This window comes from Emys orbicularis, chromosome 8 (assembly GCF_028017835.1).
Source record: "Emys orbicularis isolate rEmyOrb1 chromosome 8, rEmyOrb1.hap1, whole genome shotgun sequence".
Taxonomy (NCBI): domain Eukaryota; kingdom Metazoa; phylum Chordata; order Testudines; family Emydidae; genus Emys; species Emys orbicularis.
Genome location: NC_088690.1, coordinates 59457106 through 59479587, shown reverse-complemented (window position 1 = coordinate 59479587; position 22482 = coordinate 59457106). Strand labels below are relative to the sequence as shown.

The window sequence follows — 22482 nt, the reverse complement described above, 5'->3', positions numbered from 1 at the left end:
TTGCACTTCATGAGCAGTTGGATGTGCTTAATATTCATTCCATGTTTAGGGATTGAATCTCAGGCTCTAAGCTATGGAGGGGCAGGAGTGGATGATGGGAAGGACTGGAATATAACAAGTGAACTTGAACTTGTCCTCTCCTGGTCCTTACTAAATATAGGTGCTAGTCTCTCACTACTCACTAGGCTGTGTCAGACAGCACCTGGATTTATAAATGATTGGTCACTATTCATGGACTCAGTCTCCAGGCTGCATTTCTAATTGCCCCTCGCTTTTCTCCAATATTAAAGTCTTGCTTTATTTGCAATCCTAGAATCTCCTTTCTGTAAAAGCACAGGCCAGGCTAGCCTTAAGGGGGAGGGTTTATGTGATGGGGGCTCCTTCTTTTTGGACCAGCTAAGATTGGGTGTGTTGCGTGGGCTGTCTGTATATTATACTGTATACCACTGCTCTAGAATGTGCTGGGACAGATGCAGCTAGGAAAGGATGAATGTAACAGAGGCCCCCTCCTTCCAAAATTCATGTGCCCAGGAATCCCAGCTGATGCCAGGATCTGGCCCTATCATTCTGCAACGCAGCCGTTAAAGCCTCATGATCTTATTGCAAATCACTAGGATGCTCAGAGAAGTAAGTGCCCAGACTGTAGAGCATCTCCTCTGTGCAGGGGGGGGGCGCTGTGGGCTGGGTCAATTGGACTTGGCTGTCTCAGATCTAGTGTTGCCCTGGGAACCCCACTGTGGTGAAAGGGGGCAGCTTTTCACCCCACCCCGCGAGGAACCAATGCTAGCCCGAGCAGCAGGGAAGCACAACGGGGGATACCTCCCTCATTGTCCCAGTTGCCTGGCCGTCTCTGGGGTCCCGGGGGTTGCAGCAGGGGCCCGGCCAGCGGGCTGTAAGTGCGGCTTGCACGGGGCTGCAGAGCAGGTGGCCCGGCGATCGCCCTTGGGCAAACGGCCGAGCCGCGCTGGCTGGGGACTGGCCCTGCCAGGGCGATGGGCGCGATACAGCCGGGGCCCCGCTGGGGCGCTCCCTGGGGGCGGCCCATGCAAGTCCCCGGGGCAGCCCTCGGCCGCGTGGGCGAGCTGGCCCCACCCCCGCCCCGCCGCAGCCCGTCCCCCGCAACTCCGCTGGCCGGGAAGTGAGCTCAGCGCTGGGGGAGTCCGGCTCGCCGCCTCCCTGCGGCCATGGCGCGCGGGGCCGGGCTCCCGCTGCTGCTCTGCTGCCTCGGGCCGCTGCTGGGCGGCGCTGCGGGGCGGAGCCGGGCGCCTCGGGAAGCGGAGCCGGGCGCCGCCGCGCCGGGGATGCCGCCGGGTAGGGCCGTGAGCGACCTCTCCAGGCAGTACGTGGCCTGCCGGCTGTGGCGGGGGGGCTGCGAGCGGCCGCAGGAAGAGGCCAGCCGGGAGCCGCAGGGTGAGGAGCTGCCCCGTCTCCCTCCCCTAGATCGGGCAACCCGCGTGGGGCGTTCAGTGCACGGCACCTCGCTCTGCCCCAGGCCGCCAGACCGCAGGGGGATCTTTGGGCTCGCGGAACGTCTCGGCCAATGCTGGGGGAGAGAAAGTGTTGCAGGGGAGCTACGGGACCGGACCATCCCATCACACCCTCTTACAGCAGCTTAGGATCTGAGCCAGGGTCTTTTTATGTTCCCACAGTTAAGAAAAAGTGTTGTGATCTGTTGTGCAAATGCCCGTGTCTCCAGATAGCTGTGCGTGTAAGATATGGAGTGACCGGCTTCTTTTGTGTATGTTTCCAATTTAATTCCTGTAGCTGTCAGTCACATGTGAGTTTTCATTGCTGTCTTCTGTACCCTCAGCACAACCAGAGAGGGGCCCCCAAGCCTTTGCAGTAAGCAGACACTGCTGAGCCAGGCTGCGAAATTGGATTCATTTGTATGGGCTCTAAGAAGGTTGCATCCAAGCCAAGAGGCATCCCTTGGCGAGAGGTGGTGTCCCGTCTCCAGTGGGATTAGCGATTTCCCAGCCTACATCCCTAGCACAGGGGTGTGTGATGGGGATCTCTCCCTTTTGACTGAGTGTCCTTCCCAGATGTGTATGTAATTACGGTCAGTAATTGTGTAGTTACTTTGGCTTCACCCTGTAGCTGCAATGTGCCATTTGAGTGACTGCCTATCTACCCATGTCAGTCTCTTCCTCCCCTCCCCCATAGTTGTGCTGTGGATATGGACATTGGTACTGCTGGTAAATTGATAGGAGATTTAGCATGGGTCTGTGGGGAATTCAAGGCTGATAGGGCAAGGTTTATCCTCAGGAGGCAGACAGCCTGTCATACAATTTCCTTTCTCACTGCTGCCTGTTTCCTAGGTTGGAGTTTGCCCCTGGTGGGTCAGGATTATCTGGAGATCCTTTCCAGCTGGTATTGCAGCTTTGGAAAGTGCTGCGAGACAGGAGACTGCAGAATAGCCAACAACATCACAGGTAAAGGCCCTTGAGATAGAGGATGGTCCAGAGTTTAAGGTGCTAGTCTGGAATTTAGGAGACCCAGGTTCAGTTCCCTGCTCTGCTATGACTCCCTGTGTAACCTTGGGCAAGTCACTTAGTCTCTGTGCCTCAGTTCTCCATCTGTATAATGGGGATGTCAGTATCGCCTGGCCTTAAATTCTTTAAAGATTATGAGGTGCTCATATGCAGTGAGAATGGAGGCCAAAGAGACAGATTGTGGTGTGCATGTTTCCCTGTCAGCTGGAGTGAAACCTCTAATTCCCAGTTCCTAGAACTAGGGGCAAACCTGTGTGAGGTTTTTTTAATTCTTAAATCAAATTTTTGGTCACAAAGAAGTTAGAGAAGTAGCAGTTCTTAGCCAGGTGCTGAATTTGCCTCAGTGTTCCGTGAGTTTAGACAGTTCAACTTCAGAACATTTTCTGTTCTGTGATGCACAGACAAAATTTACCCCATGACAAAATCTTAGCATCATTGTGCAGAGCGCTTTCCAGAGCAGAGACCCTACCTATTCCTGCCTGTAGTCTCCTGCACACCCAGAGCACATGAAAGGGGGAGGAAGAGCTTGCTCAAAGAGGGTCTGCTAAGCCCCATCCCTTTTTCCCAGTCCTGACTTAGATGGTAGATACTGAGCCCTGTATGTAGTCCATGTGAAAATGTCCTAAGCTGTGACTGGGTCTGGGACTTCAGTAATCAATGCAAATAGTGATTGATACTTTGTACTTCTCTAGGAACTTCCATCTGGGGATCGTAGTGCCTTTTTGCAAACGTTAATGAACTAAATACTATTCCCACTTTCCAGAGGGGAAAAGAGAGGATAAGTGACTTGCCTGAGTTCGTGGCAAAGTTGTGCATAGAGCCCAAGAATCCTGATTTGCACTACTGTGATCAGATCACTCAAAATGCTGCTTTCCAATCTAGCTCTGCATCTGTAATACCACTGCACAGAGACCCCTTGAATAGGCATACCCTCCAGCAATGCAAGGCAGAATGCCTAATGCTCTGATGGGCTCATCTTAGAGCAAAAATGCTGCCAAACGTCCTCCCTACTTGTTCCTACTCTAAAGTGATTTTTTTTTTAAATGTAAACAAGAAGTTTATTTAAACAACAAGATGCTTTACTTGAAGGGAAAACTATCTAGGATCAATGTTTTTTGGAGTAATTTACCCCTACTTAGAGGTTGCTCTACATGTAACAGCTACATACAAAAAAGTTATAAAATCGTTCTTGGTTTTACAATGATAAAAGAAAAACATTGATAGCAGGCAGGCTTGGGTGTAAGATCAGTGTTTCTTTTCATTCTGCAGGGTTAGAGTTGGACCTGAGCAGGAGGCTACATGGGCAGCACTTGGCAAAGGACGTCATTCTGAAAGCAGTGCAAGGCTTCCTGGAGACCCCACAGCCGGAGAAGGCTCTGGCTCTGTCATTCCATGGCTGGTCTGGCACTGGGAAAAACTTTGTGGCCCGGATGATCGCTGATCACTTGTACCGAGACGGGCTGAAAAGCGAGTGTGTTAAAGTCTTTATCTCGCTCTTTCACTTCCCACATCCCAAATATGTGGACTTGTACAAGGTGAGAAAACTCCGATGTTACCAGCCACAACAGCTGCCGGTTGTAGTAGGGGTAACTCAGTCCTAGCCTCTTCAATCCCAGTCAAAGGGGCGTTTCTGAATAGGTAGCTATCTCAGACCCCGCTTTTAATAGAGGATAGAGCAGGAGCACAGGCTGTTGGAGGAGCCCTATGCCAGTGTACAAAGTTGTGACACAGTAGGGAGTGGGGAGTATTGACCTGGGAATGTTGCAGGGGAGTTTTACTGGGACTGTCTGCATTGGGAATAGGAGACTTTCCTTGAGGGAAGATACCTGAGCATGTAACCTGAGAGCCCAGGAGGGGGATTGGGCGCAGGTGACACCTTCTGCTCGGGGAAACTGGACAAAGGCTGGAGGAGGAGCCGGGGGGAGGCTGGGTGAGACGGCTGGAGGTAGTTGTGTCTGTGTGAAGGATGCAGTAGAGCTGGTGGTGAACACCAGGTGATCTATACCAGTTCACACTCTTTTCCTACTGCCATGCAGGTTCAGCTGAAGAAGCAGATAAGCGAAACAGTGCAGCTCTGCAAGCAGTCATTGTTCATCTTCGATGAGGCAGAGAAGCTTCACTCTGGCCTGCTGGATGCCATCAAACCCTATGTGGATCACTATGACAGCATCGATGAGGTGGATTACAGGAGATCCATTTTCCTATTCCTCAGGTGACTACAAGGGACCCTAGGGAGAAGGGGTTGGCTCGCGGGGAAGGATCTGCTTTCTCCAAGGTTCGTGACAACCCATATTAAAGTCCCGTGATCTGGGAGATTGAGGTGTGGGACGGAGCTGCCCTTGGAAGACACAGGAATTGAAGGGAAAGTAGTTCTCTGGATTCTCCTTGTGCAATGGCCTCAAAGCCCACTCACTACAGCTGCTCACCCCTGCCTCATGATGGCTGAACGTAACTGTCTCTCCAGAGCCCATCCGTGTAGCTCCTTAGTTGGCATGTGCTGCTGACTGTGAGGCTGAATGTCTGCAACCCCCAGGAGTTGGCCCCTGGATCCGACACTGTATCAGTAGCACCATGCCAGTGAGCTATATCTTAGGAATCAAACCGGTGCCCCCCTCAGATGGTGTAGCCCAGAAAGCTGGGCAAGCATTGCACAGTTAATCAGAGAAGTGATGAGAAGTGTTTACCTTCCACTTGAGCATCTGCCGCTGGCCACTGATGGAGGCTGGATATACCAAACTAGGCCATTAGTCTGCTGTGGTAGGGCAGGTCCCATGACCTCTACTTAATTCTGATGTTTAGAGGCCTGGGCGCTTCTCTCCACCTGATCCCAGCTGCGTTTATCTGCTCAGAAAGCACATGACCTGGCCTGTCATTTTCAGAACTGGCCTAGAGGTCAGGGGGACTCTCCCCCCTTCCCATGAATAGGCTCCAAACCCTTGATCAGTCTGTTTGTGGAGAGGAAACTGGAATTGAGCCCAAAGATGGAGGGGCTACCCTGCTCTTGTGGTCATTCTTCCTGCCACGCTGAGGGGAACCTTGAACAACGTGTGATCCCAAGTGCTGTGGGAAGGGGGGCAGCAGGGCTCCTCTGGGCTGTGCACGCAGAAATATTGGCTTTGCACATCTGCCATTTAGAAACCAGACTGCTCTCGGAGATGTCATTGGAACCTTCGCCACACTGGGTCCTCCCCTTATGGGGGTGGCTGTGTCTCTGTGAAGCAGAAGGGGTTTCTTTCCTGTTGACCCCAGGGGAAATGTGGGAGCTGCAGCTTCCAGGACAGAGCTAACTAAAATTTGAAGGGGAGCTGGGGTAGAGGGAGTAGGCTGCTCAGAACTAACATGTGGGCAATGGGGGGGGAGGGGAGTCTTTTAGTCTCATCCCTCCCCCACTCCCATCTTGACTACGAGTTTGTCCCCTCCATCATCAGAGATGGCTCACGAACCCCTTGGAGAAGGGAGGGGGGAGTGTCAGTGTGTCCACCAGTCCTACTCTTCTCTGCCTCCTCAATTCCTAACCCCTTTGTACTGGCTAAGTGCTTGGGAGGGGCTCAAGCAGCTTTTGTCCTGGGATTTCTGCCAAGTGGGTGCGCGCTTCCCCCCCCCCCCCCCCCACGCACACACACCTTAAGGTGGGGACGGGGCTGACACCACTCTAGCTGGTGCAACTCCCTCACCAGCACTGATGCTGTTTCCAGGCCATTCTGACTGGGATAATTTTGCCTGAGCTTTGGGGTTCCCTTTGGAAGCTTCAGTGCCCGCCTGCCCCCTTTCATTGCACATGTGCGCTTAGAGAAACAAGCTTTTTAAAAAGTGGCCCCAATGTGTGAGTTCCAGCTGCCCTTCCCCTTACAAAGCACTAGTCAGTCAGGCAAGAACACCAATGTGGGTTCTCTGCCACCTTCATGATCTTCCAGCTCCACTTTCTCATCCACACAAAGTGCTGTCTGGACCACTGCTTCTAGTGGGACTCATGCCAGTTTCTCTGACCTTTGCTGACTTCTCTGCAGAAGGGGCTGGAAGATAAAGGGGCTGTAGTCAATATGTTCTGTACTCTTGATTCACAGTGTGTAATAGTCTGGGAGGGTGGGGCCTAACCCTAAGAATCAGGGCTGGGGCATGGAAGCAGTTGATCTGGTGAAAAAGTGTTCAGTTCTCTTTGCAGGGTGGGGAGAGAAAGCAAATCCATGTCTAGGGCCATTGGAAAGGCAGAGCTTTGGCTTGGGGCTACATGAATCCTTGTGCTACCAACGGCCCCGAGGCCTGGACCTGGGTGCTGTTAGTGGTTTTTGATGTATGATTTTGTGAGGAATAAACATTAGGATTATTCCAGATAAAGCATTTAACTTCCATTTCCTTCCCAGTAACATTGGTGGGAACATCATCAACCAGGTGACCCTGGACTTCTGGCGAGCTGGACGGGCCAGGGAGGAGATCACCATGGAATACTTGGAGCAGCACCTACGCCTGGAGCTGCTTGAGTCCACAGGTAACTGAGCTAATCGCTGCAAGTCTGCACTGGAGTTCTGCAGGCTGCTGCCCCTTCCCTGGGTGGGGCTGGCAGGGAGCAGAGAGACATGGGGACTCATTTTATTGATTGGCTTTTTCATGGCCCTCAAAGATTACTGAACACCCACCCCCCAAAATCTATCTTCACTACACCCCTGGGGAGGTACGTCAGTGACTTGATTCACAGTCACACAGGCTTGGTGGCAAAGCTGGGGTTTGAACCTAGATATCTTGTGAGAGAGAGACCAGTGCCTTAGCCATAAGACTGTATTTCCTCTTCTATCTGAGCTACAGCCCCTATTATCACTTAAAAGGGAGTGGAGTAGAAGTACCATATGAACAATGTTTCCGCAGCTCAGCCTTAGCCCATGCTATGCTGGCATATCCCAACCAGATGACCACAGGATCCTCTTCCCCTTTCACTCCCGAATCCCTACGGCTCAGTAGTACCCTGTTGGCTAGCTGGTCTGAGAGTGGGTGTGCTGACCACTTCCCTAAAACAGCACTGACCGCTGTTGGTATCACTAGATGGTTTCAGACATGTCTTGTGTCCAGAGATAAAAGTGTGTGTCGTGTGCAATCTGTAAATATCAGCCAGATTTCCTAAAAACGGGATGAGATATGGGGCAGATGTAGCCTCACGATTGCGTGGGCAGTTTGTTACTCGTGGTGACTACTGCCACCCTGCTCAGGACACGGTGCTGAGCAGAGCCACCTCCAGAACCCAGAGCCGGCTGCTCAGAGTGAAGAGAGGCCCAGGACATGCGGGGGCAGCACCGGACCCCCCCAGTGCTCCTTCTGGCAGATTTTTCCCTTTGGGTCTCCATAGTGGCATACAACTCTGACATCATCATGTAGCAACGTGGCCAGGAGTGGCACATGGGCTGTGGAGCCACATGGTTTCTCATGCCAAAGAGCGACTGTGGCTTCCTACCCAGGGAGTGTTTCATGATTTCTGTATGTGTAATTGAAACCATGACCCTCCCCCTCCCCAAGCTGCTTCTGCATGGTTAGATGAGCAGTGTCAGAGACTCCCTTATTCAGGTCAGAAGGACCTTTTGTTTAGAAAGAGATGCCTTTAACTCCAGGTCAGAAGAACCAGACACACGATTAGCCAAGGCCCTGTCTCAGACAATATTTTCTCAGTGTTGAACTAGCTTCTCCTGGCAAACTGCACTGTTCTTTTAACATTTGTGCTGGCTGAGATGGATGGAGATCTACGCGCCTGGAAGACACAAATGGTTCTGTTACAAGCTGTGCATTGAGTGCTCTTGTTGCTCTGGTTTTCATTGCAGATGGTGGCTTTGCCCACAGCCACCTCCTTGAAGAGAACCTCATTGACTTTTTTGTGCCATTCCTGCCCTTGGAGAATCGCCATGTGAAGCTGTGCGTTCGGGATGCTTTTCTGGCCCGCAGTCTTCCATACACTGAGGAGGTGCTGGACGAGGTGGTCAGGATGATGGTGTTCATCCCCGAGGAGAAGCTTTTCTCTGCCCAAGGTTGTAAATCTGTGTCTCACCGCATCAATTATTTCCTACCCTGACCCTGAATGTGAGGGGGAACTGTACCAGTGACCAGCATTGCTACTTGCTGCAGAATGAGACCTGTTCCTCTTGCATGAGCAGATTGAAAATTCACCCACTTGCACAGTGATGGGAACTTTTGAGGTCCGTCAGTAGTTGAAAGAGGCCTCTAAGGGTTGCTCTGATTGTCACACTTGTGTGGCACAGTGCAGCCTTGAGCTGGCTGTACCTGTCTTGAAGTTCCATCTCTTAGCAAGCAGCTCAGAGCAGAAGCAATGATTAGCTGTTGCTAAACCAAGATTTCTGGCTGGCAAATAGTGGTCTGCTTCACATGAGCAGAGCTGGTCTGGGACCTTGGTTTATTGTAGTGTGAGGGGTCGTGGGAAAGTCTGAAGAGGTCACAGAAGTCACTTCCTTGCTTCCTCTCCTCTGGGCCTCTCCCCCCATGCGTCATTTCCAGCACCAGCTGTTGGTAAGAAAGCGGTGGAGAAAAACCTAAACTTGGCTATGGAGCAATCTCCCATTTGGGGATTGGTCTGAGTGAGAATGTGTGTCCCAGGAACCTTCTTACCATCTGGTTAACGACGACAGCTGTAGGAGAGGATGCCCAGCAGCCTGCACCGATGATGATGCACAGTTTGGATAGAGATTAGGACTAAGAATCCCATCTGCAGCCTCCACCTACTGTGGGCATTCCAGGTGTATAACACTGACCTTGTGGTGTCCTTGCTCTTTGGTGACTTCCAAATGAGAGGACAAATAGTTCTTGACAATTTAATATAAAGATTAAAAAACCTTATTTTGTTATCGTGCTGTGAAGAGATGTTCACTTTAGCCATGCCAACCCTTCCCCCCACTAGACAGCAAGGTAACAGTATGTCTGCAATTCCAAGTTTATGAATATGTCTCCACTACAGCCCAGAACTTCTGTCAGGGATAGCATTTGGTGATATGAGCCAGCATCTTCCCCTCACTGAGGCAGCTCTTGCTATGCACACTCCTCATGCTCAGCTTCCTCATACTTCTGCAGCATTCACTTAAGGGAGCTCCCAATTGCAGCAACTTGGCCTCTTGACTGCTCTGATAAAGCAGGAGGACCAGAGTGGCTTGTCTTTGTCCTTGTCTAGAGCAAAGGTTGGAGAGTAGTGGCTGTGAAGGAGAACTCTGCCATTTGATTACTATTTCATAGACTAGCTAGGATTTTGCTGTTACACACTCTGGCTTTTGGCCAGAGATAGTATTACTACAAGAGGGACTGTTTGCTGTCTGGGGTACCTGCCAAATGATTTAAAAAAAAAAAGCAGCCCTAAAATGTTAACACTAAATACAGTGGAATAAGATGAATAATCACTTACTCTATGATCTGTAGGTCAAAAAGTGAAGATGAGGTGGAACAGCAGACACTGAGGACAGATTTCAGAGTGGTAGCTGTGTTAGTCTGTATCACAGCTACCACAACAAGGTCTTGTGGCACCTTAGAGACTAACAAATTTATTTGGGCATAAGCTTTTGTGGGTTAAAACCCACTTCATCAGAGGTATAGAGTGAAAAATACAGAAAGCAGTATGAATATTACAGCACATGAAAAGATAGGAGTTGTCTTACCAAGTCAGGGGTGGGTCAGTGCTAATGAGGCTAATTCAATTAAGGTGGAAGTGGCCTATTCTCAATAGTTGATAAGAAGGGGTGACTATCAGAGGAGAATTACTTTTGTAGTGCTAATGAGGCCAATGCAATCAACAGGGTCATCACCCATTTCCAACAGTTTTACTGAGGACAGAGTTCAGCTGCCTGGATGTTGTACTTGTGGATCTTTGATCTATTGTAGGCTTTAAACTGTGCCAATGGTTACTAGTCAGCCAGTGCCCTCACTTTAGAAAGAGTCTGACCAGGCACATTTTGTCTAATTGCCACTGAAGTGGATTTTGAGTTCGTATTCCCTCCTGGCACATTGGCTTCTAGTTACTAGTAAATGACCATGCACAGCTATGGTACTGTGAAGATAAATGGGCTACATGGTTCTTTACTGTTTTTTTTTTTGGCGGAGTGATATATATTTATTGACTCTGTTAGAGCAGACCAGCTTTCACTGTGTCAAAACAGTATAGTGCTCTCATTCTTCCTCGCTACACCTCACCACTACACTTCTGTAATTAACTGTATACTAAGTTATAGGTATAAGAGTACTTACACAAACTCTACTTGACCATCTCCATGCTAGCCAAGGAGTTTACCATCTATCACCAGCTCCCTACTTGCTTTCACTTCAGCGTACGCAAGACTTCAAAAAATATTATCCAAAAGAATAAACCCCATAAAAACATCATAAACCATTAGTTGGTCATGAATTAAGACCAAAAGAAAGTCAGCTCCTCATCATCAAAGCTTCCTATTTTTCTCATCTAGGTTAAATTCAGATGAAAGGGGAAAACATAAGTGGTTTAGATTCAGTTGTAGGCCATCAAAAGCTGAGATGCTCCCTGGTGCTAAAAACAGATCCAAGGGGAAAAAAATAAAAGGGGGTTGAGTAACTAGCACAAGAGAGAACTTCAGTTATAGAAAAGTTTGGAAAAACTGATGAGACAAATCCTTGCTCTCAGATTGGCTGAAAGGAATTCGCATATTATACAGTTGAGAAATAAGCATGTGATATTATGCAACTCAGGCATAAACAACTACAGTGCCTGGAAGTGTGTAACTACCCAGCAACCCTGCAGTCTGGCTGGAACAATCCCATTTCAGTGGGGTTAATAAAATATTGACGTTCTTTGCAAACCTGCTCAGTTAAATGTTTATTTTTTACATGTTTGCAGAGATGTTAATTTTTAAGCTCAGTGCAGCAATCTTTAGCTTAGAACCAGGCAAGTTGAACCACTCCAATAAAAGCACCATGTATTCAAGTTTATTTGCCAATAAAATATTGCAACTTTTATTTAAAACAAAATGCAAATTGGCAAAACTTGTGGAACGACAGGCAAAACCTTATTTACATCAAGTTTAACACTGTTTGCAGTTCACAGTCAGACAATAGAGTGAAAATTAAATTAGAAAAACAATCAAAAATATATTACATCAACAATTATTAAACAAAACAATTGACAACACTGGTAGTGTGATTGGTGATTAAGGTGTTTTTAGTTTAATCCAATATTGTCCTCAATGAAATCACTACTGATACAAACTCTGTGCTGAGCTGATCATAATCTTTAACCCCTGTGCACAACACACATGTTGAAAGAGTGACCCTTTGGTATAGACATTTAATTTTAGAGAGAGAAATAAATCAGGTGTTCAGTAATCTATAATTTGCTACCAATATGGAATAGGCTAAAGATCTTTTTCTGTCCTCCAGCTCCGCTGCCCATCCATGCAAAATCCACCTGCATAAGGTACTGGAAAGCATGCTGCACACACAGAATAAAGGAGGAGGTTTCTGAGCATGTTCTAGTCACTCATCTCCATTTGTGGCGGCCTCTGGAAGTGGTGTATTGTGCATTTAAAACAAAGTGGTGATTACCAGCCTGTCACTTGCATTTGTGAAAAAGTGAAACCCACCACTTGCCAGAGCAGAGCATACTGTATTGGAGACATCCTGCAGTGGTGCTTTGGTCACACATTATCTCCTTTTAAGTGACAGCACAAATAGCAGGCAAGGCCTTTTTCCACACACACTGGGCCCAATTGTGAAGCTCTTCCTCAGGCAAGCTCCCAAGGGCTTCAATGGGAGGCTGAATAAAACACTGAGGAGCTCAGGATATGGCCTATGGCAATTACTGACCCCAGTCACCATGTAACCCCATTAGACAGCAGCTTTTTAATCCACTATAGAACTGATGAATATCAACACAAACACTGGTGCTCTATAAAACAAAGCAGTTGTGTCATCATCACATTCTGCTGTGCTATAGTAGGAAGAACTGTCTAAGTTCCACAGCACAAAATGCTGTTGGATTTCTAGCATTTAAAAAAAAAGACTGTGGAGACATCTTACATATATATTCAGCCTAGTGACTTGGAAAGGCCAGGGCTTGTGGAGCAACTCCCACAAAGCTAATGCTATGTTGGGGGTCAGACATGCTGAGAAGGCTGTTACACAGTGGGACTACAGGGCCAGTAAGGCTATATTGCTGGTTCCCAAGATGGCTGTATTAGTGTCAGCACTTTCAATGCTACAAAGGAATGTAGAGAGCAGTGAGATTTTGCATTGACAGGAGGCAGTGCCTTGGCAACTGTGCATCTCCAGGTGACCACACAGAAGAAGGAACCAACATTGTACCAAAGTTAAAAACAAGCTACAGTTTATCAACAGACACTGGTAAGTTGTGCAACAGCCTCAAACTACTCACAAGTGACCAACTGTCAGGTAGCACCCATGCTAGACTACCAGAAATGGTTAAGAGTCAACCAAAGTGAAGACTGTGTGTTTGTGTTTTGGGGGGGGGGGGGGGAAGGGGGGGCAGGGCAGGTACTCAGTGGCAAATCTGCCCAGCATGCCTGATGCTTCAAATATAAATGTGTAATGGCATGAAGTGGGTGGGAGGGAAAGGGGTTAGTTTAATATATTAACTCATTTTGCAGTTCTTACTACAGCAGCAGCAGTACTGTGGAAGTATGCCACCTGGGCTAGTGCATCCACTTCCAGCAGCTCTGAACACCATCAGTGCGTTACCTCTTTCCCCACAACCACACACAGACTCTCCCCCCTCTGGGGCTCAGGCTCAGAATTCTCAGCATTAGGTACCAACCGTGCCCTACTGCCTTTCCCTTGTGATCTCTGGAGGCCAAAATATACATTAGTGCAGAAAGGGGAGGATCTGTACAGCCAGCTGGCCATGCAGTCACTCCAGGACTCTGGATAGCACATGGAAACCACCCCTACCTAAAGAACCCACCATCCATTCTCCTGCCTCTTACAGGCAAGAGCAAGGAACTTCTCTCACTTGCAGACATAAGTAGATCAGATTTGCTGGTTAGGGAAAATTCTTGAGATTCTGCCCTTTCAGCTTCAATCTCTCACACACACCCCTTCCTCCAGTGTCTCCTCCCTCCCTCCCCCTATTTTTGAGATGAAACTGTAAACGTGAGGAGAACTCAATGATCTGAGGTACTTCACAAAAACTCACTCAAGTATCAGTCTTTCCTTTTGAAAGCATCAATACAGGAACAGAGTTTCCCCTCCATGTGTAATTTTTCCTTTACCCAGATTGACAGTAGCTACCTTTGAACCACATCACTGATTTCTTGGACACATGACAATAAGTTATTAAGGACGGGGTTTGCTCCGGGCACACTAGCAGCTGTTGAGGACACCTGCAGTTCCTGCAGGCTGAGTTCCAGTTTGCTCACGGCTTCCCGGAAGGCAAATTTGTTGCGTGTTTGTGGGATGCAGTCCACATAGCCTGAGCAGTAATCCAACAGCTGGTGCCCCGTATCCACCAGCTGGCTGTTTGGCGTTGGCTCGGCAATGGCACTCGAGAGGAGGTCTGCACACTCCAGCAGCGCCTCTTTGCTGATTTTGTCCGCTGAGATTTTCTCAGCCGCCTGTTTGGTCTTTCTTAATGCCACTTTAGCACCCGCTGTGCCATTGGCCATTTTCGCTGGTGAGGTGGAAGATGATGACAGAGGCACTTGAGGGGGCGGCATCATGGGCCTCCCAGCTTTTCCACCACCATGTGCCACCACTGCCTTTTTACCACCTTCACTTGTTTCCAGTCCATGCTGCACTGCTGCGGTGTTGCTCAACTCTTCTGCTGTGTCTGAGCAAACGGGCGACTGCTGCAGGAGCCTCATTACTGGTGGTGGAGGTGGGGCACACTTTGGTTTTACCCGTCTGGGCCGGTCCCTGTCGCCGGAAGATGTGACCTGATGCTCAGATAAGAGCTTAAATTTATTACCCTGAGAGTCTGTGCCAATAAGCTGCACGTCTGCTGGAGTATGTTTTAGAGTGGGTGAGATTAGGACTGGCACTTTGTGGTTATGAGTGGTTGGAAGTATTGCTGCAGCCTTTGCTGGAGAAGACCATCCTGGTCTCTCTCCATCTTCTAGGGCTCCTTGCCGTGTACCACTGTTTTTTTCTTTGCTCTTAGGGGTGGTTGTTGCCAGACCTGGACAGTCCTTCTCTGCAACAGCTGAATCCCCTGAAGAGGTTCTGACTGGAAGAGCGGTGGCACCTCTTGGCAAGAGTTTGGCTTTCGGTCTCTCTCTGGTCAGAGCAGGGCCTTCTTCAAGCCTTTTGGGAAGCAGGTCAGTGGATCTACCTATGCTCTCCTCTGGCTGAGAGGAGGTGGACACTGTCCTTTCCAGCTGGATTTTTGACCTCTGGCAATTTCTAGGAAGAGTCATTGCCATCCTATCCTGCTCGGGAGGCCCCGAAGACATGGAAGATGTAGAATTTGACCTTGGAAAAGGCTTTGAAGCTTCTTCGGCACCCGTGGGTTTCCCTGCTCGTAAACCCAGTGTCTTTTTAATTAAGCGTGGTGTAAAGAAACCTGTGATGCCTGACCACCCACCACCAGTGCTTGCACTCCCACCACTGCTGGTACCACCACTGTCATCACTGTAGAAGTTCCTCTGTGCAAAGCCCCCACTGTAGCACTTGGCTGGGGCCAGGCTTGCATCCTGCTGGGTGGGAGTAAAAGAAAATCCATCAACATGCTGCAAGGAAGCAACAGATGAAAAGTTACCCGTGAGCTCATATTTCTTGTGGGGCTGATTCTCCATCTCACGGAAGGAACTGCTACGCTTTGGAGGTGTGGGGGCATTCCTCTTCTTCATAAAGGAGCTGAAAAAGCCACCCTTTCTGTCCCTGGTGAAAGTGGTCTCTTTAGCATCTTCCAAGAGGCCGCTGGGGGACTTGTCCCTTTGTTTGCGAGGCAGTGCTGGAGATCCACTTGTTGGCTGTGTGCTTCTGATAAACCCTAGAGAGAACAAACAGATGTGAATAAAGAATTGATGAAAACCCTAACTCATCCTGCAGGTTGGAATGGGTTGATCAGGCCTGGAACATTTAGACGTTCCAAATCTGCAGGGCTCTCTTCTGAAAAAAAATATAATTTTGTGCACATCTGGTGTTCTTTGGCAAATGATTTAAAATAAGTCGAGAAGTTCACTTAACAGAATATCTGGGATAAAATTGATGAATCTGCTTGTCTTATATTTTCTTGCTATTTTTTTCCTTTTCCTTTCCCTGTCCCTATTCTCTCTTCCTTCCTTAACTGCTTAAAATGTTTTTGTATTTTACTGTTTGATACTGGACTTCACATATAAAACTGACAAAACACAGCAGGAGATTTTTCTTTCATACAGCAATAAATGTGAAATTAAAAGGAAAAAAAGTTGAATTTACCAAAATAAAACTGAGGCTACAGCCAGTCCCTGTGGCATACCTGATTAAATGCCCTAACATGTCATGACAGTGACCATCAAGCTTTGAGTCAGGCAGAAATCACAAGTGAAATAAACCTGAGGAATTCTGTAGCTAGTTCCTGGGCATATGTCCTCACCACAAAGGCTGCTTCCCACCATGAAACAATTACTGAACTCTGTTTTTGAGTCCTAGAATGAGGTGGAGAAGCTTGCACAGCACCTGCCCAAACCAGGCCTGCTTTTAATTAATGCTAGAAATACCTTAATTTGCTTAACAATAAAACAAGCAATTTCTGCACACAGACCGTGACAAAAAGTCCCAAACTTGTTCTGTACCATTTCATACTCCTGAAGAAAAGAGCCATGCTGCTTTTCTCCATATTGGAATCCTCCTGTCTCTCAGCACCTGCAGCTTTCCCAAGAAATCAAGTGTTCCCTCAATCTGATCACTCCACTTCACTACTCCAGGAACAGTAACACAGCCAAGCTTTACTGGCCCTGTACATGCTCACGGCTGTATTACTTTTTCCTTTCCTACCTTAACTTGACAGTGCACAGCAAGTTTAGGGTAAAAACTGAATTACACCACCATACAAGACAGTTACCTTTTCCGTGACTGGTGTTCGAGATGTGTTACTCATGTCCATTCCACAATAGGTGTGCGTGCACTGGTGCCAGAAGTTTTTCCCCTAGCACTACCCGTAGGGGAGCGCCCCTAGCGACCCCTGGAGTGGTGCCACCATGGTGCAGTATAAGGGGCGCTGCACGCTTGCCCTACCCTCAGTTCCTTCTTGCCAGACAACTCCGACAGTGGGGAAGGAGGGTGGGTCGTGGAATGGACATGAGCAACAATCTCGAAGAATACCAGTTACGGAAAAGGTAACTGTCTTTTCTTCTTCGAGTGATTGTTCATGTGCATTCCACAGTAGGTGATTCCAAGCTATATCTGTTGGAGGTGGGTAGGAGTTCACAGACACTCAGGATGGAGCACAGCCCTGCTGAACCCAGCGTCTTCCCTGGTCTGGGAGACAATCGCATAATGCAAGGTGAACGTGTGGACCAAGGACCATGTAGCAGCTCTACAAATATCCTGAATAGGGACGTGAGCCAGAAAGGCGACCGACGAGGCTTGCGCCCTTGTCGAGTGCGCTCTCACAATCGGTGGCGGGGGGGGGGGGGGACCTCCCGCCAGGTTGTAACAAGTACGGATACATGAAGTGATCCAGCTGAAGAGCCGCTGAGTGGAGATCGACCGGCCCTTCATGCATTCGGCCGTGGCGATGAACAGCTGTGAAGACTTCCTGAACGGTTTTATTTGTTCCAGGTAAAAAGCCAGGGCCCGTCTCACATCTAGCACGTGGAGACGGCGCTCCTCACTAGACGTGTGAGGCTTGGGACAGAGTACCAGAAGGAAAATGTCTTGGCTCATATGATAGGCGGAGACCACCTTGGGGAGGAACGAAGGGTTGTGGGTGGAGCTGGACCGTATCTTTATGAAATAGCGTGAACAGGGGTTCGGAAGTCAGGGCCCGGAGCGCCGAGACCCTCCTAGCAGATGTGATTGCCACAAAAAAGGCTACTTTCCATGAAAGGTGGGACCAGGAGCATGTGGCAAGCGGTTCAAATGGAGGCCCTGTCACCCTGGCCAGAACCAAGTTCATGTCCCACTATGGGACCAGGGGCCTAACATAAGGAAAGAGGTGATCCGAGCCGTTTAAGGAATCGACTGGTCATGGCATGAGAAAATACTGTGTGGCCTTGGACTGGCGGGTGGAAGGCCAATATGGCTGCCAGATGCACTTTGAGATGAAGGAGATAATTCAGTATAAGCTGGAGTGGGGCAGCCACTGGTGGGACGCCATGATCGGCGGCCTACCGAGAGAACCTTGACCATTTTGCCAGGTAAGCCTGATACGTGGAGGTCCTCTCCTCTTGGCCTAACCTTTGAGCAACCATGCCGTGAGGTGGAGGGCTGCAAGGTTGGGGTGGAGGAGGCGACCTTGGTCCTGAGAGAGAAGGTCTGGGCAGGTTGGCAGCAGCCATGGGGGGGGCAATGGACAGGTTCGTAAGAGTCCCGTACCAGTGCTGCCTGGGCCATGCCGGGGCAATCATGAGGACGCGAGCCTTGTCCGTCTTGATTTTTTCCAGGACCTTGCTGATCAGTGTAATTGGGGGAAAAGCATATACACCTCTACCCCGATATAATGCGACCCGATATAACACGGGTTTGCATACAACGTGGTAAAGCTCTGACAAGCTGCTCTGAACAGCATGTTAAGGATGCCAGGCCGGGGCCGAGGGGTTGGATAAGGGGCAGAAGGTCTCGGGGGTGATCAGGGGCTCCCCCCCCAGGGTCTAGAAGGCAGGAGCTGTGGGGGGGCAATTTTGGGGGCCCTGCAGTCCCAGAGTGGCCCGGGGGATTAACGGGGGGCCGGGAGTAGCCCACTCCGCTTCCCTCACCCCGGCCCCAGCCGTGTTGCATGGGGGAGGGGACTTGGGGGGAGGGATCCCCCCGCACTCACCAGCAGCAGCGGATGCGGAGCAGCCCGGCCCCAGCCCGCTCCACTCCGCCAGCTCCCAGCGTGGCGCTCCGCTTCCCACCACAGGCAGACCTTTCCCCAACCCCACCCCCAGTGACACGGCTGGGGCTGGGGCAAGGAAAGCGGAGTGGGCTGGGGCCACATCGCTCCACTTCCCGCCGCCGGTGAGTGCGGAGGACGTCCTTTCCCCAACCTCCCCGCACTCACCAGCAGCGGGAAGCGGAGTGCCGCCGCTGGGAGGTGGTGGAGTGGAGCGGACTGGGGCCATGTTGCTCCGCTTCCCGCTGCTGCCAGTGAGTGCCTGTCAGGGGGCGGGGGGTGTGGATAGGGGTTGGAGCAGTCAGGGGACAGGGAGCAGGGGGGTTGGGTAGGGGGTGGGGTCCTGGGGGTGATTAGGGACAGGGGTCTCTGGAGGGGGCGGTCAGGGAACAAGGAACAGGGCGGGCCAAAGCAAGTTCGATATAATGTGGTCTCACCTATTACGCGGTGAGATTTTTTGTCTCCCGAGGACCGCGTTATATCGGGGTAGAGGTGTAGCAGCTGACCTGACCAGGACAGAAGGAAGGCGTCAGAAATCGCGCCCTTGCCCAGGCTCCTCCTGGAGCAGAACCGGGGGCACCAACCGTTCTGCCTGGTCGTGAAGAGGTCCACTTGGGGAGTGCCCCACGTTGGGAAGATCATGTGAGCTACCTCCGGGTGTAGCGACCACTCGTGTTGGGAGGAGAAATCCCAGCTCAGGCGATCCGCTCGAGAGTTCCAAATGCCCAGTAAGTGGTGGGCTTCCAAGTTGATATCGTGGGCGATGCAGAAGCCCACAGCCGGAGGGTTTCCTGACAGAGGGCTGAGGAGCAGGCCCCACTTTGCCTGTTGATGTAGAACATCGAAGTCATGTTGGCCGTGAGAACTCTGACTACGCTGCTCGTAAGGCACGAGCGAAAGGCCACGCAGGTCAGATGGACCGCTCGGAGTTGTTTAACATTTATGTGCAGGGCTAGTTCCTGTGCAGACCACAGGCCTTGGGTCTGGAGGTTTCCCATGTGGGCTCCCCACCCCAAGTCCGACGCATCAGACACCAACTCTATATTTGGGGAGCAGCTCCTGAACGGGACCCCTTGGAGCATGTTCTCTGGAGTGGACCACCAAAGGAGGGAGGCTAGTACGGACTCGGGCATGGCAAGGACTTTGTCCAACCTGTCTCTGGACTGGGAGAATATTGAGGTCAGCCAGAGCTGAAGGGGCTGCATCCTGAGTCTGGCGTGGCGTACCGTGTACGTTGCCATGTGACCCAGGAGTTGGAGGCACGCCCTGGCAGTTGTCACGGGAAACCTCGTGATCGCCCTGATGAGATCCCTCAAGGTTTCGAACCTGTCCAGCAGGAGGGAAGCTCTGGCCGATGTCGCGTCGAGAATCGCGCCAATAAACTCTATTTGTTGTACCGGCACCAATGTGGATTTGGTGTTGTTTACCAGCAGCCCCAGTGTGGTGCATGTGGACAGGAGGAGTGTTACATGGTCCTGTACCTGCGATCTGGAGCTGCCTTTGACCAGCCAGTCGTCGAGGTAGGAGAAGATTTGGACCCCCCGACGCCTGAGGTAGGCCACCACCACAGACGGAGGGGAGGCTGGGCTGGCATATGAATGACCGCTATCACAGGATGGGGACGAGTACCGGCGGCGTGAGTGGTGCCGGGCTCAAGACCTTGAGTCCGGTGTAGAGGAGCGGGAGTACCATCTGTAACGGCTGCTCCGCGAATGGCTCCGTCGGGTGGATCCGCAACGGCCGGTTGCTGGCGATCTACGCCTGGGGCTGCGGGAGCGGTGCCGTGCCGGGGACCTCAACCGGGACGAAGAGCATGAGTGGTGTCAACGTTGGTACCGCGAGGGGCTACGGTGGCTTCTCAGAGTCGGCGACCTCCGGTGCCGTTGGTCCCAGTCCCGGCGGGGCATGCTCTGACCCCGAGGCCTGCGCTCCCTCAATGTGGAGCGGTGCCTCGATTCCCTACTGCTCAGCACCCAGCCAGAAAATTGGGCGGGTGTCGACGGGGACTGGTGCAGGCTGCGAGCGAGGTGGTCACTCTGCATAGAGCGGCGTTGGGAACCTTCCCTCGACTGTGAGCGGTACAGCCCGAATGGCGACGGTGGCGGTCCGAGTGCTGGCTTACCTCTGGACCGGGGAGCCACTGGCATCAGTGCAGCCGGTACCGGGAGAGACATTACGTCTTGAGCCGCCTGCAGGGCCTACGGCATGGAGGGCACCCATATGTGGCCACTGGTGTCCAGGGAGGTTGGCTTGGAGTGGGCTGGGCTACTCCGCTCTACTTGAGTCGGAGGCCGCGAGGCCGAGGGGGATCGAGAGCTGCCCAGCGCGGGTCTAGTCTTGCCTCCAGCCTTGCCCTGGTGCCTTGATGGAGAAGATCGCTTCTTCGTCTTCTTAGAGTGTGCCGTGGATGGGAAGCGGTGCCGGCTGGTGGAAGGCACTGATGCCACAGTGCTCGGTGCTGACTCAGAGTGGTGTAGCGGTGTCAGGGCCGACTCCATCAATATGGCTCGGAGCCGTATATCCCGCTCCTTCTTAGTCCGGGGCTTAAACAATCTGCAAATTTTGCAGCAGTCGCTGACGTGGGTTTCCCCAAGACAGCATAAGCAGCTAGTGTGCAGGTCACTTATGGGCATAGGCCGTTTACAAGTGTCGCACGACGTAAAGCCCAGGGCATGCCCCGACCTGGGCGCGCTTCTCTATTCTATCTATATAAAACTTTTTTTTTTTTTTTTTTTTTTTTTTTTTAAATCTACAGGTACTAACTAACTACGAACTAAATGACAGTCCAAACAGGGAAAGCTACAGCGGAGAGCTGGAGCACAACAGTTCCGAAGCACTTTCACTGGCGGCAAGAAGGAACTGAGGGTGGGGGAAGCACCAGCACCCCTTATATCGCACCATGGTGGCGCCACTCCAGGAGTCGCTAGGGGAAAAACTTTTGGCACAGTGCACATGGCGAGCACACACACCTACTGTGGAATGCACATGAGCAATCACTGGAAGAACCAGTTGAGTCTATTTGATGAGTTATTAAATCTACAAGACATCCTGGTAAAATTCACAGGGCAGGTGCTCAGCTGGTATAAACTATCCATAGTTCCTTTGACTTTAATAGAGCTATAACAATTTACACCAGCTGAAGATCTGCCCCACAGCATTCTGGTCACATTGATGCTTGTGCCCATACCTGGTGCTGAGCTGGAAGCCGAATGCTCCACAGTATCTTGTGTTCCTTCAATATTCTCCTTATTCTCTGCCTGTTTCTTCAGAGTCCTAGTCTTGGAGGGAAGCATGGGTAACCGGGGCAAGTAGGGAACTATGGATGAGGAGGAGGCTGTTCTTCCAAGCTCCTCTGCCACCTCTGTAAGAAAAGCCAGGAGAATAGTTGGAACAAAGAAGAGCACAGGAATGAGAGAGAGTCTGCATTTTTACAACCGGCACTGGACCAGAGAGAAGAGCAACGGATTAAGCCTGTGAATGTAATTTTGCTCTACTGAGTCCAAGGATGCAGAGGATTAGTTATTTCCTGATGGTCTCAAGGTAACTCGTTTACATTTTTAAATTCAGCAACAACAACAACAACAACAAAGTTCACATTTTATACTTTGAAGTTGAGACAGATCTGCTCATGGCCCAAATGCTAACCAAGAAGTTCTAAAAAGTGACCACCTCTACCTTTAATAGGGAGAAGCAGCCCGCAAAGACTAGCGGGGTCCCACAATGCAGTCCCTCTTGACCTAGGAGGAAGCTGCAGGGCTCAAGGTGGAGGACACTGCACCTTTGCAGGCTTAAAGCTCCTGGCAACTTGCCAGGCTGCCTCTTGTCTGGGCAAAGTTTGACTGCCCCTATTCTAAACCATCACTGGGGAATTTTAGACAGGAGTGTTTTTTCTGCGTTAGGGAAGCGGATGGATCAACTTTCTTTACATTTCATTTCAAAGCTGGTTAGGAGCTGCAGAGGTACTCCCCTCTTCTGTCTAATACTGTGTACTATGTTTCAGACTACGGGCTTGTCCAG

General features: G+C 50.6%; 2 protein-coding genes across 5 annotated transcripts in view; one reads left to right on the top strand and one right to left on the bottom strand.

The window, feature by feature from the left end:
* The first annotated feature begins 1184 nt into the window (after positions 1-1184).
* Positions 1185-8541, top strand: TOR3A (torsin family 3 member A). The gene is made up of 6 exons (XM_065409928.1): positions 1185-1410; positions 2319-2432; positions 3762-4027; positions 4529-4704; positions 6854-6978; positions 8294-8541. The coding sequence occupies exons 1-6, from the start codon at positions 1185-1187 to the stop codon at positions 8539-8541; spliced, it is 1155 nt and encodes a 384-aa protein (XP_065266000.1).
* Positions 8542-13735: 5194 nt separating this feature from the next.
* Positions 13736-22482, bottom strand: part of ABL2 (ABL proto-oncogene 2, non-receptor tyrosine kinase) — an 85159-nt gene continuing 76412 nt past the window's right edge. For 2 of the 4 annotated variants that reach the window (XM_065408868.1, XM_065408869.1), the window contains exons 10-12: positions 21653-21826; positions 15202-15438; positions 13736-14886 (exon numbers count right to left, since the gene is read on the bottom strand). In XM_065408868.1, the coding sequence (XP_065264940.1) occupies positions 13736-14886; positions 15202-15438; positions 21653-21826 (1562 nt within the window). Of the gene's footprint in view, positions 15439-21652; positions 21827-22482 lie in introns of all 4 variants that reach the window. The other 2 variants (XM_065408867.1, XM_065408866.1) reach the window with 2 other exon arrangements.

Bases quoted from the DNA above. Each gene is read 5' to 3' on its own strand.
- TOR3A (XM_065409928.1), top strand. From the start codon at position 1,185: ATGGCGCGCGGGGCCGGGCTCCCGCTGCTGCTCTGCTGCCTCGGGCCG. The intron at 2,433-3,761 runs GTAAAGGCCCTT...TTCATTCTGCAG, and splicing joins AATAGCCAACAACATCACAG to GGTTAGAGTTGGACCTGAGC. The intron at 4,705-6,853 runs GTGACTACAAGG...TTTCCTTCCCAG, and splicing joins TCCATTTTCCTATTCCTCAG to TAACATTGGTGGGAACATCA.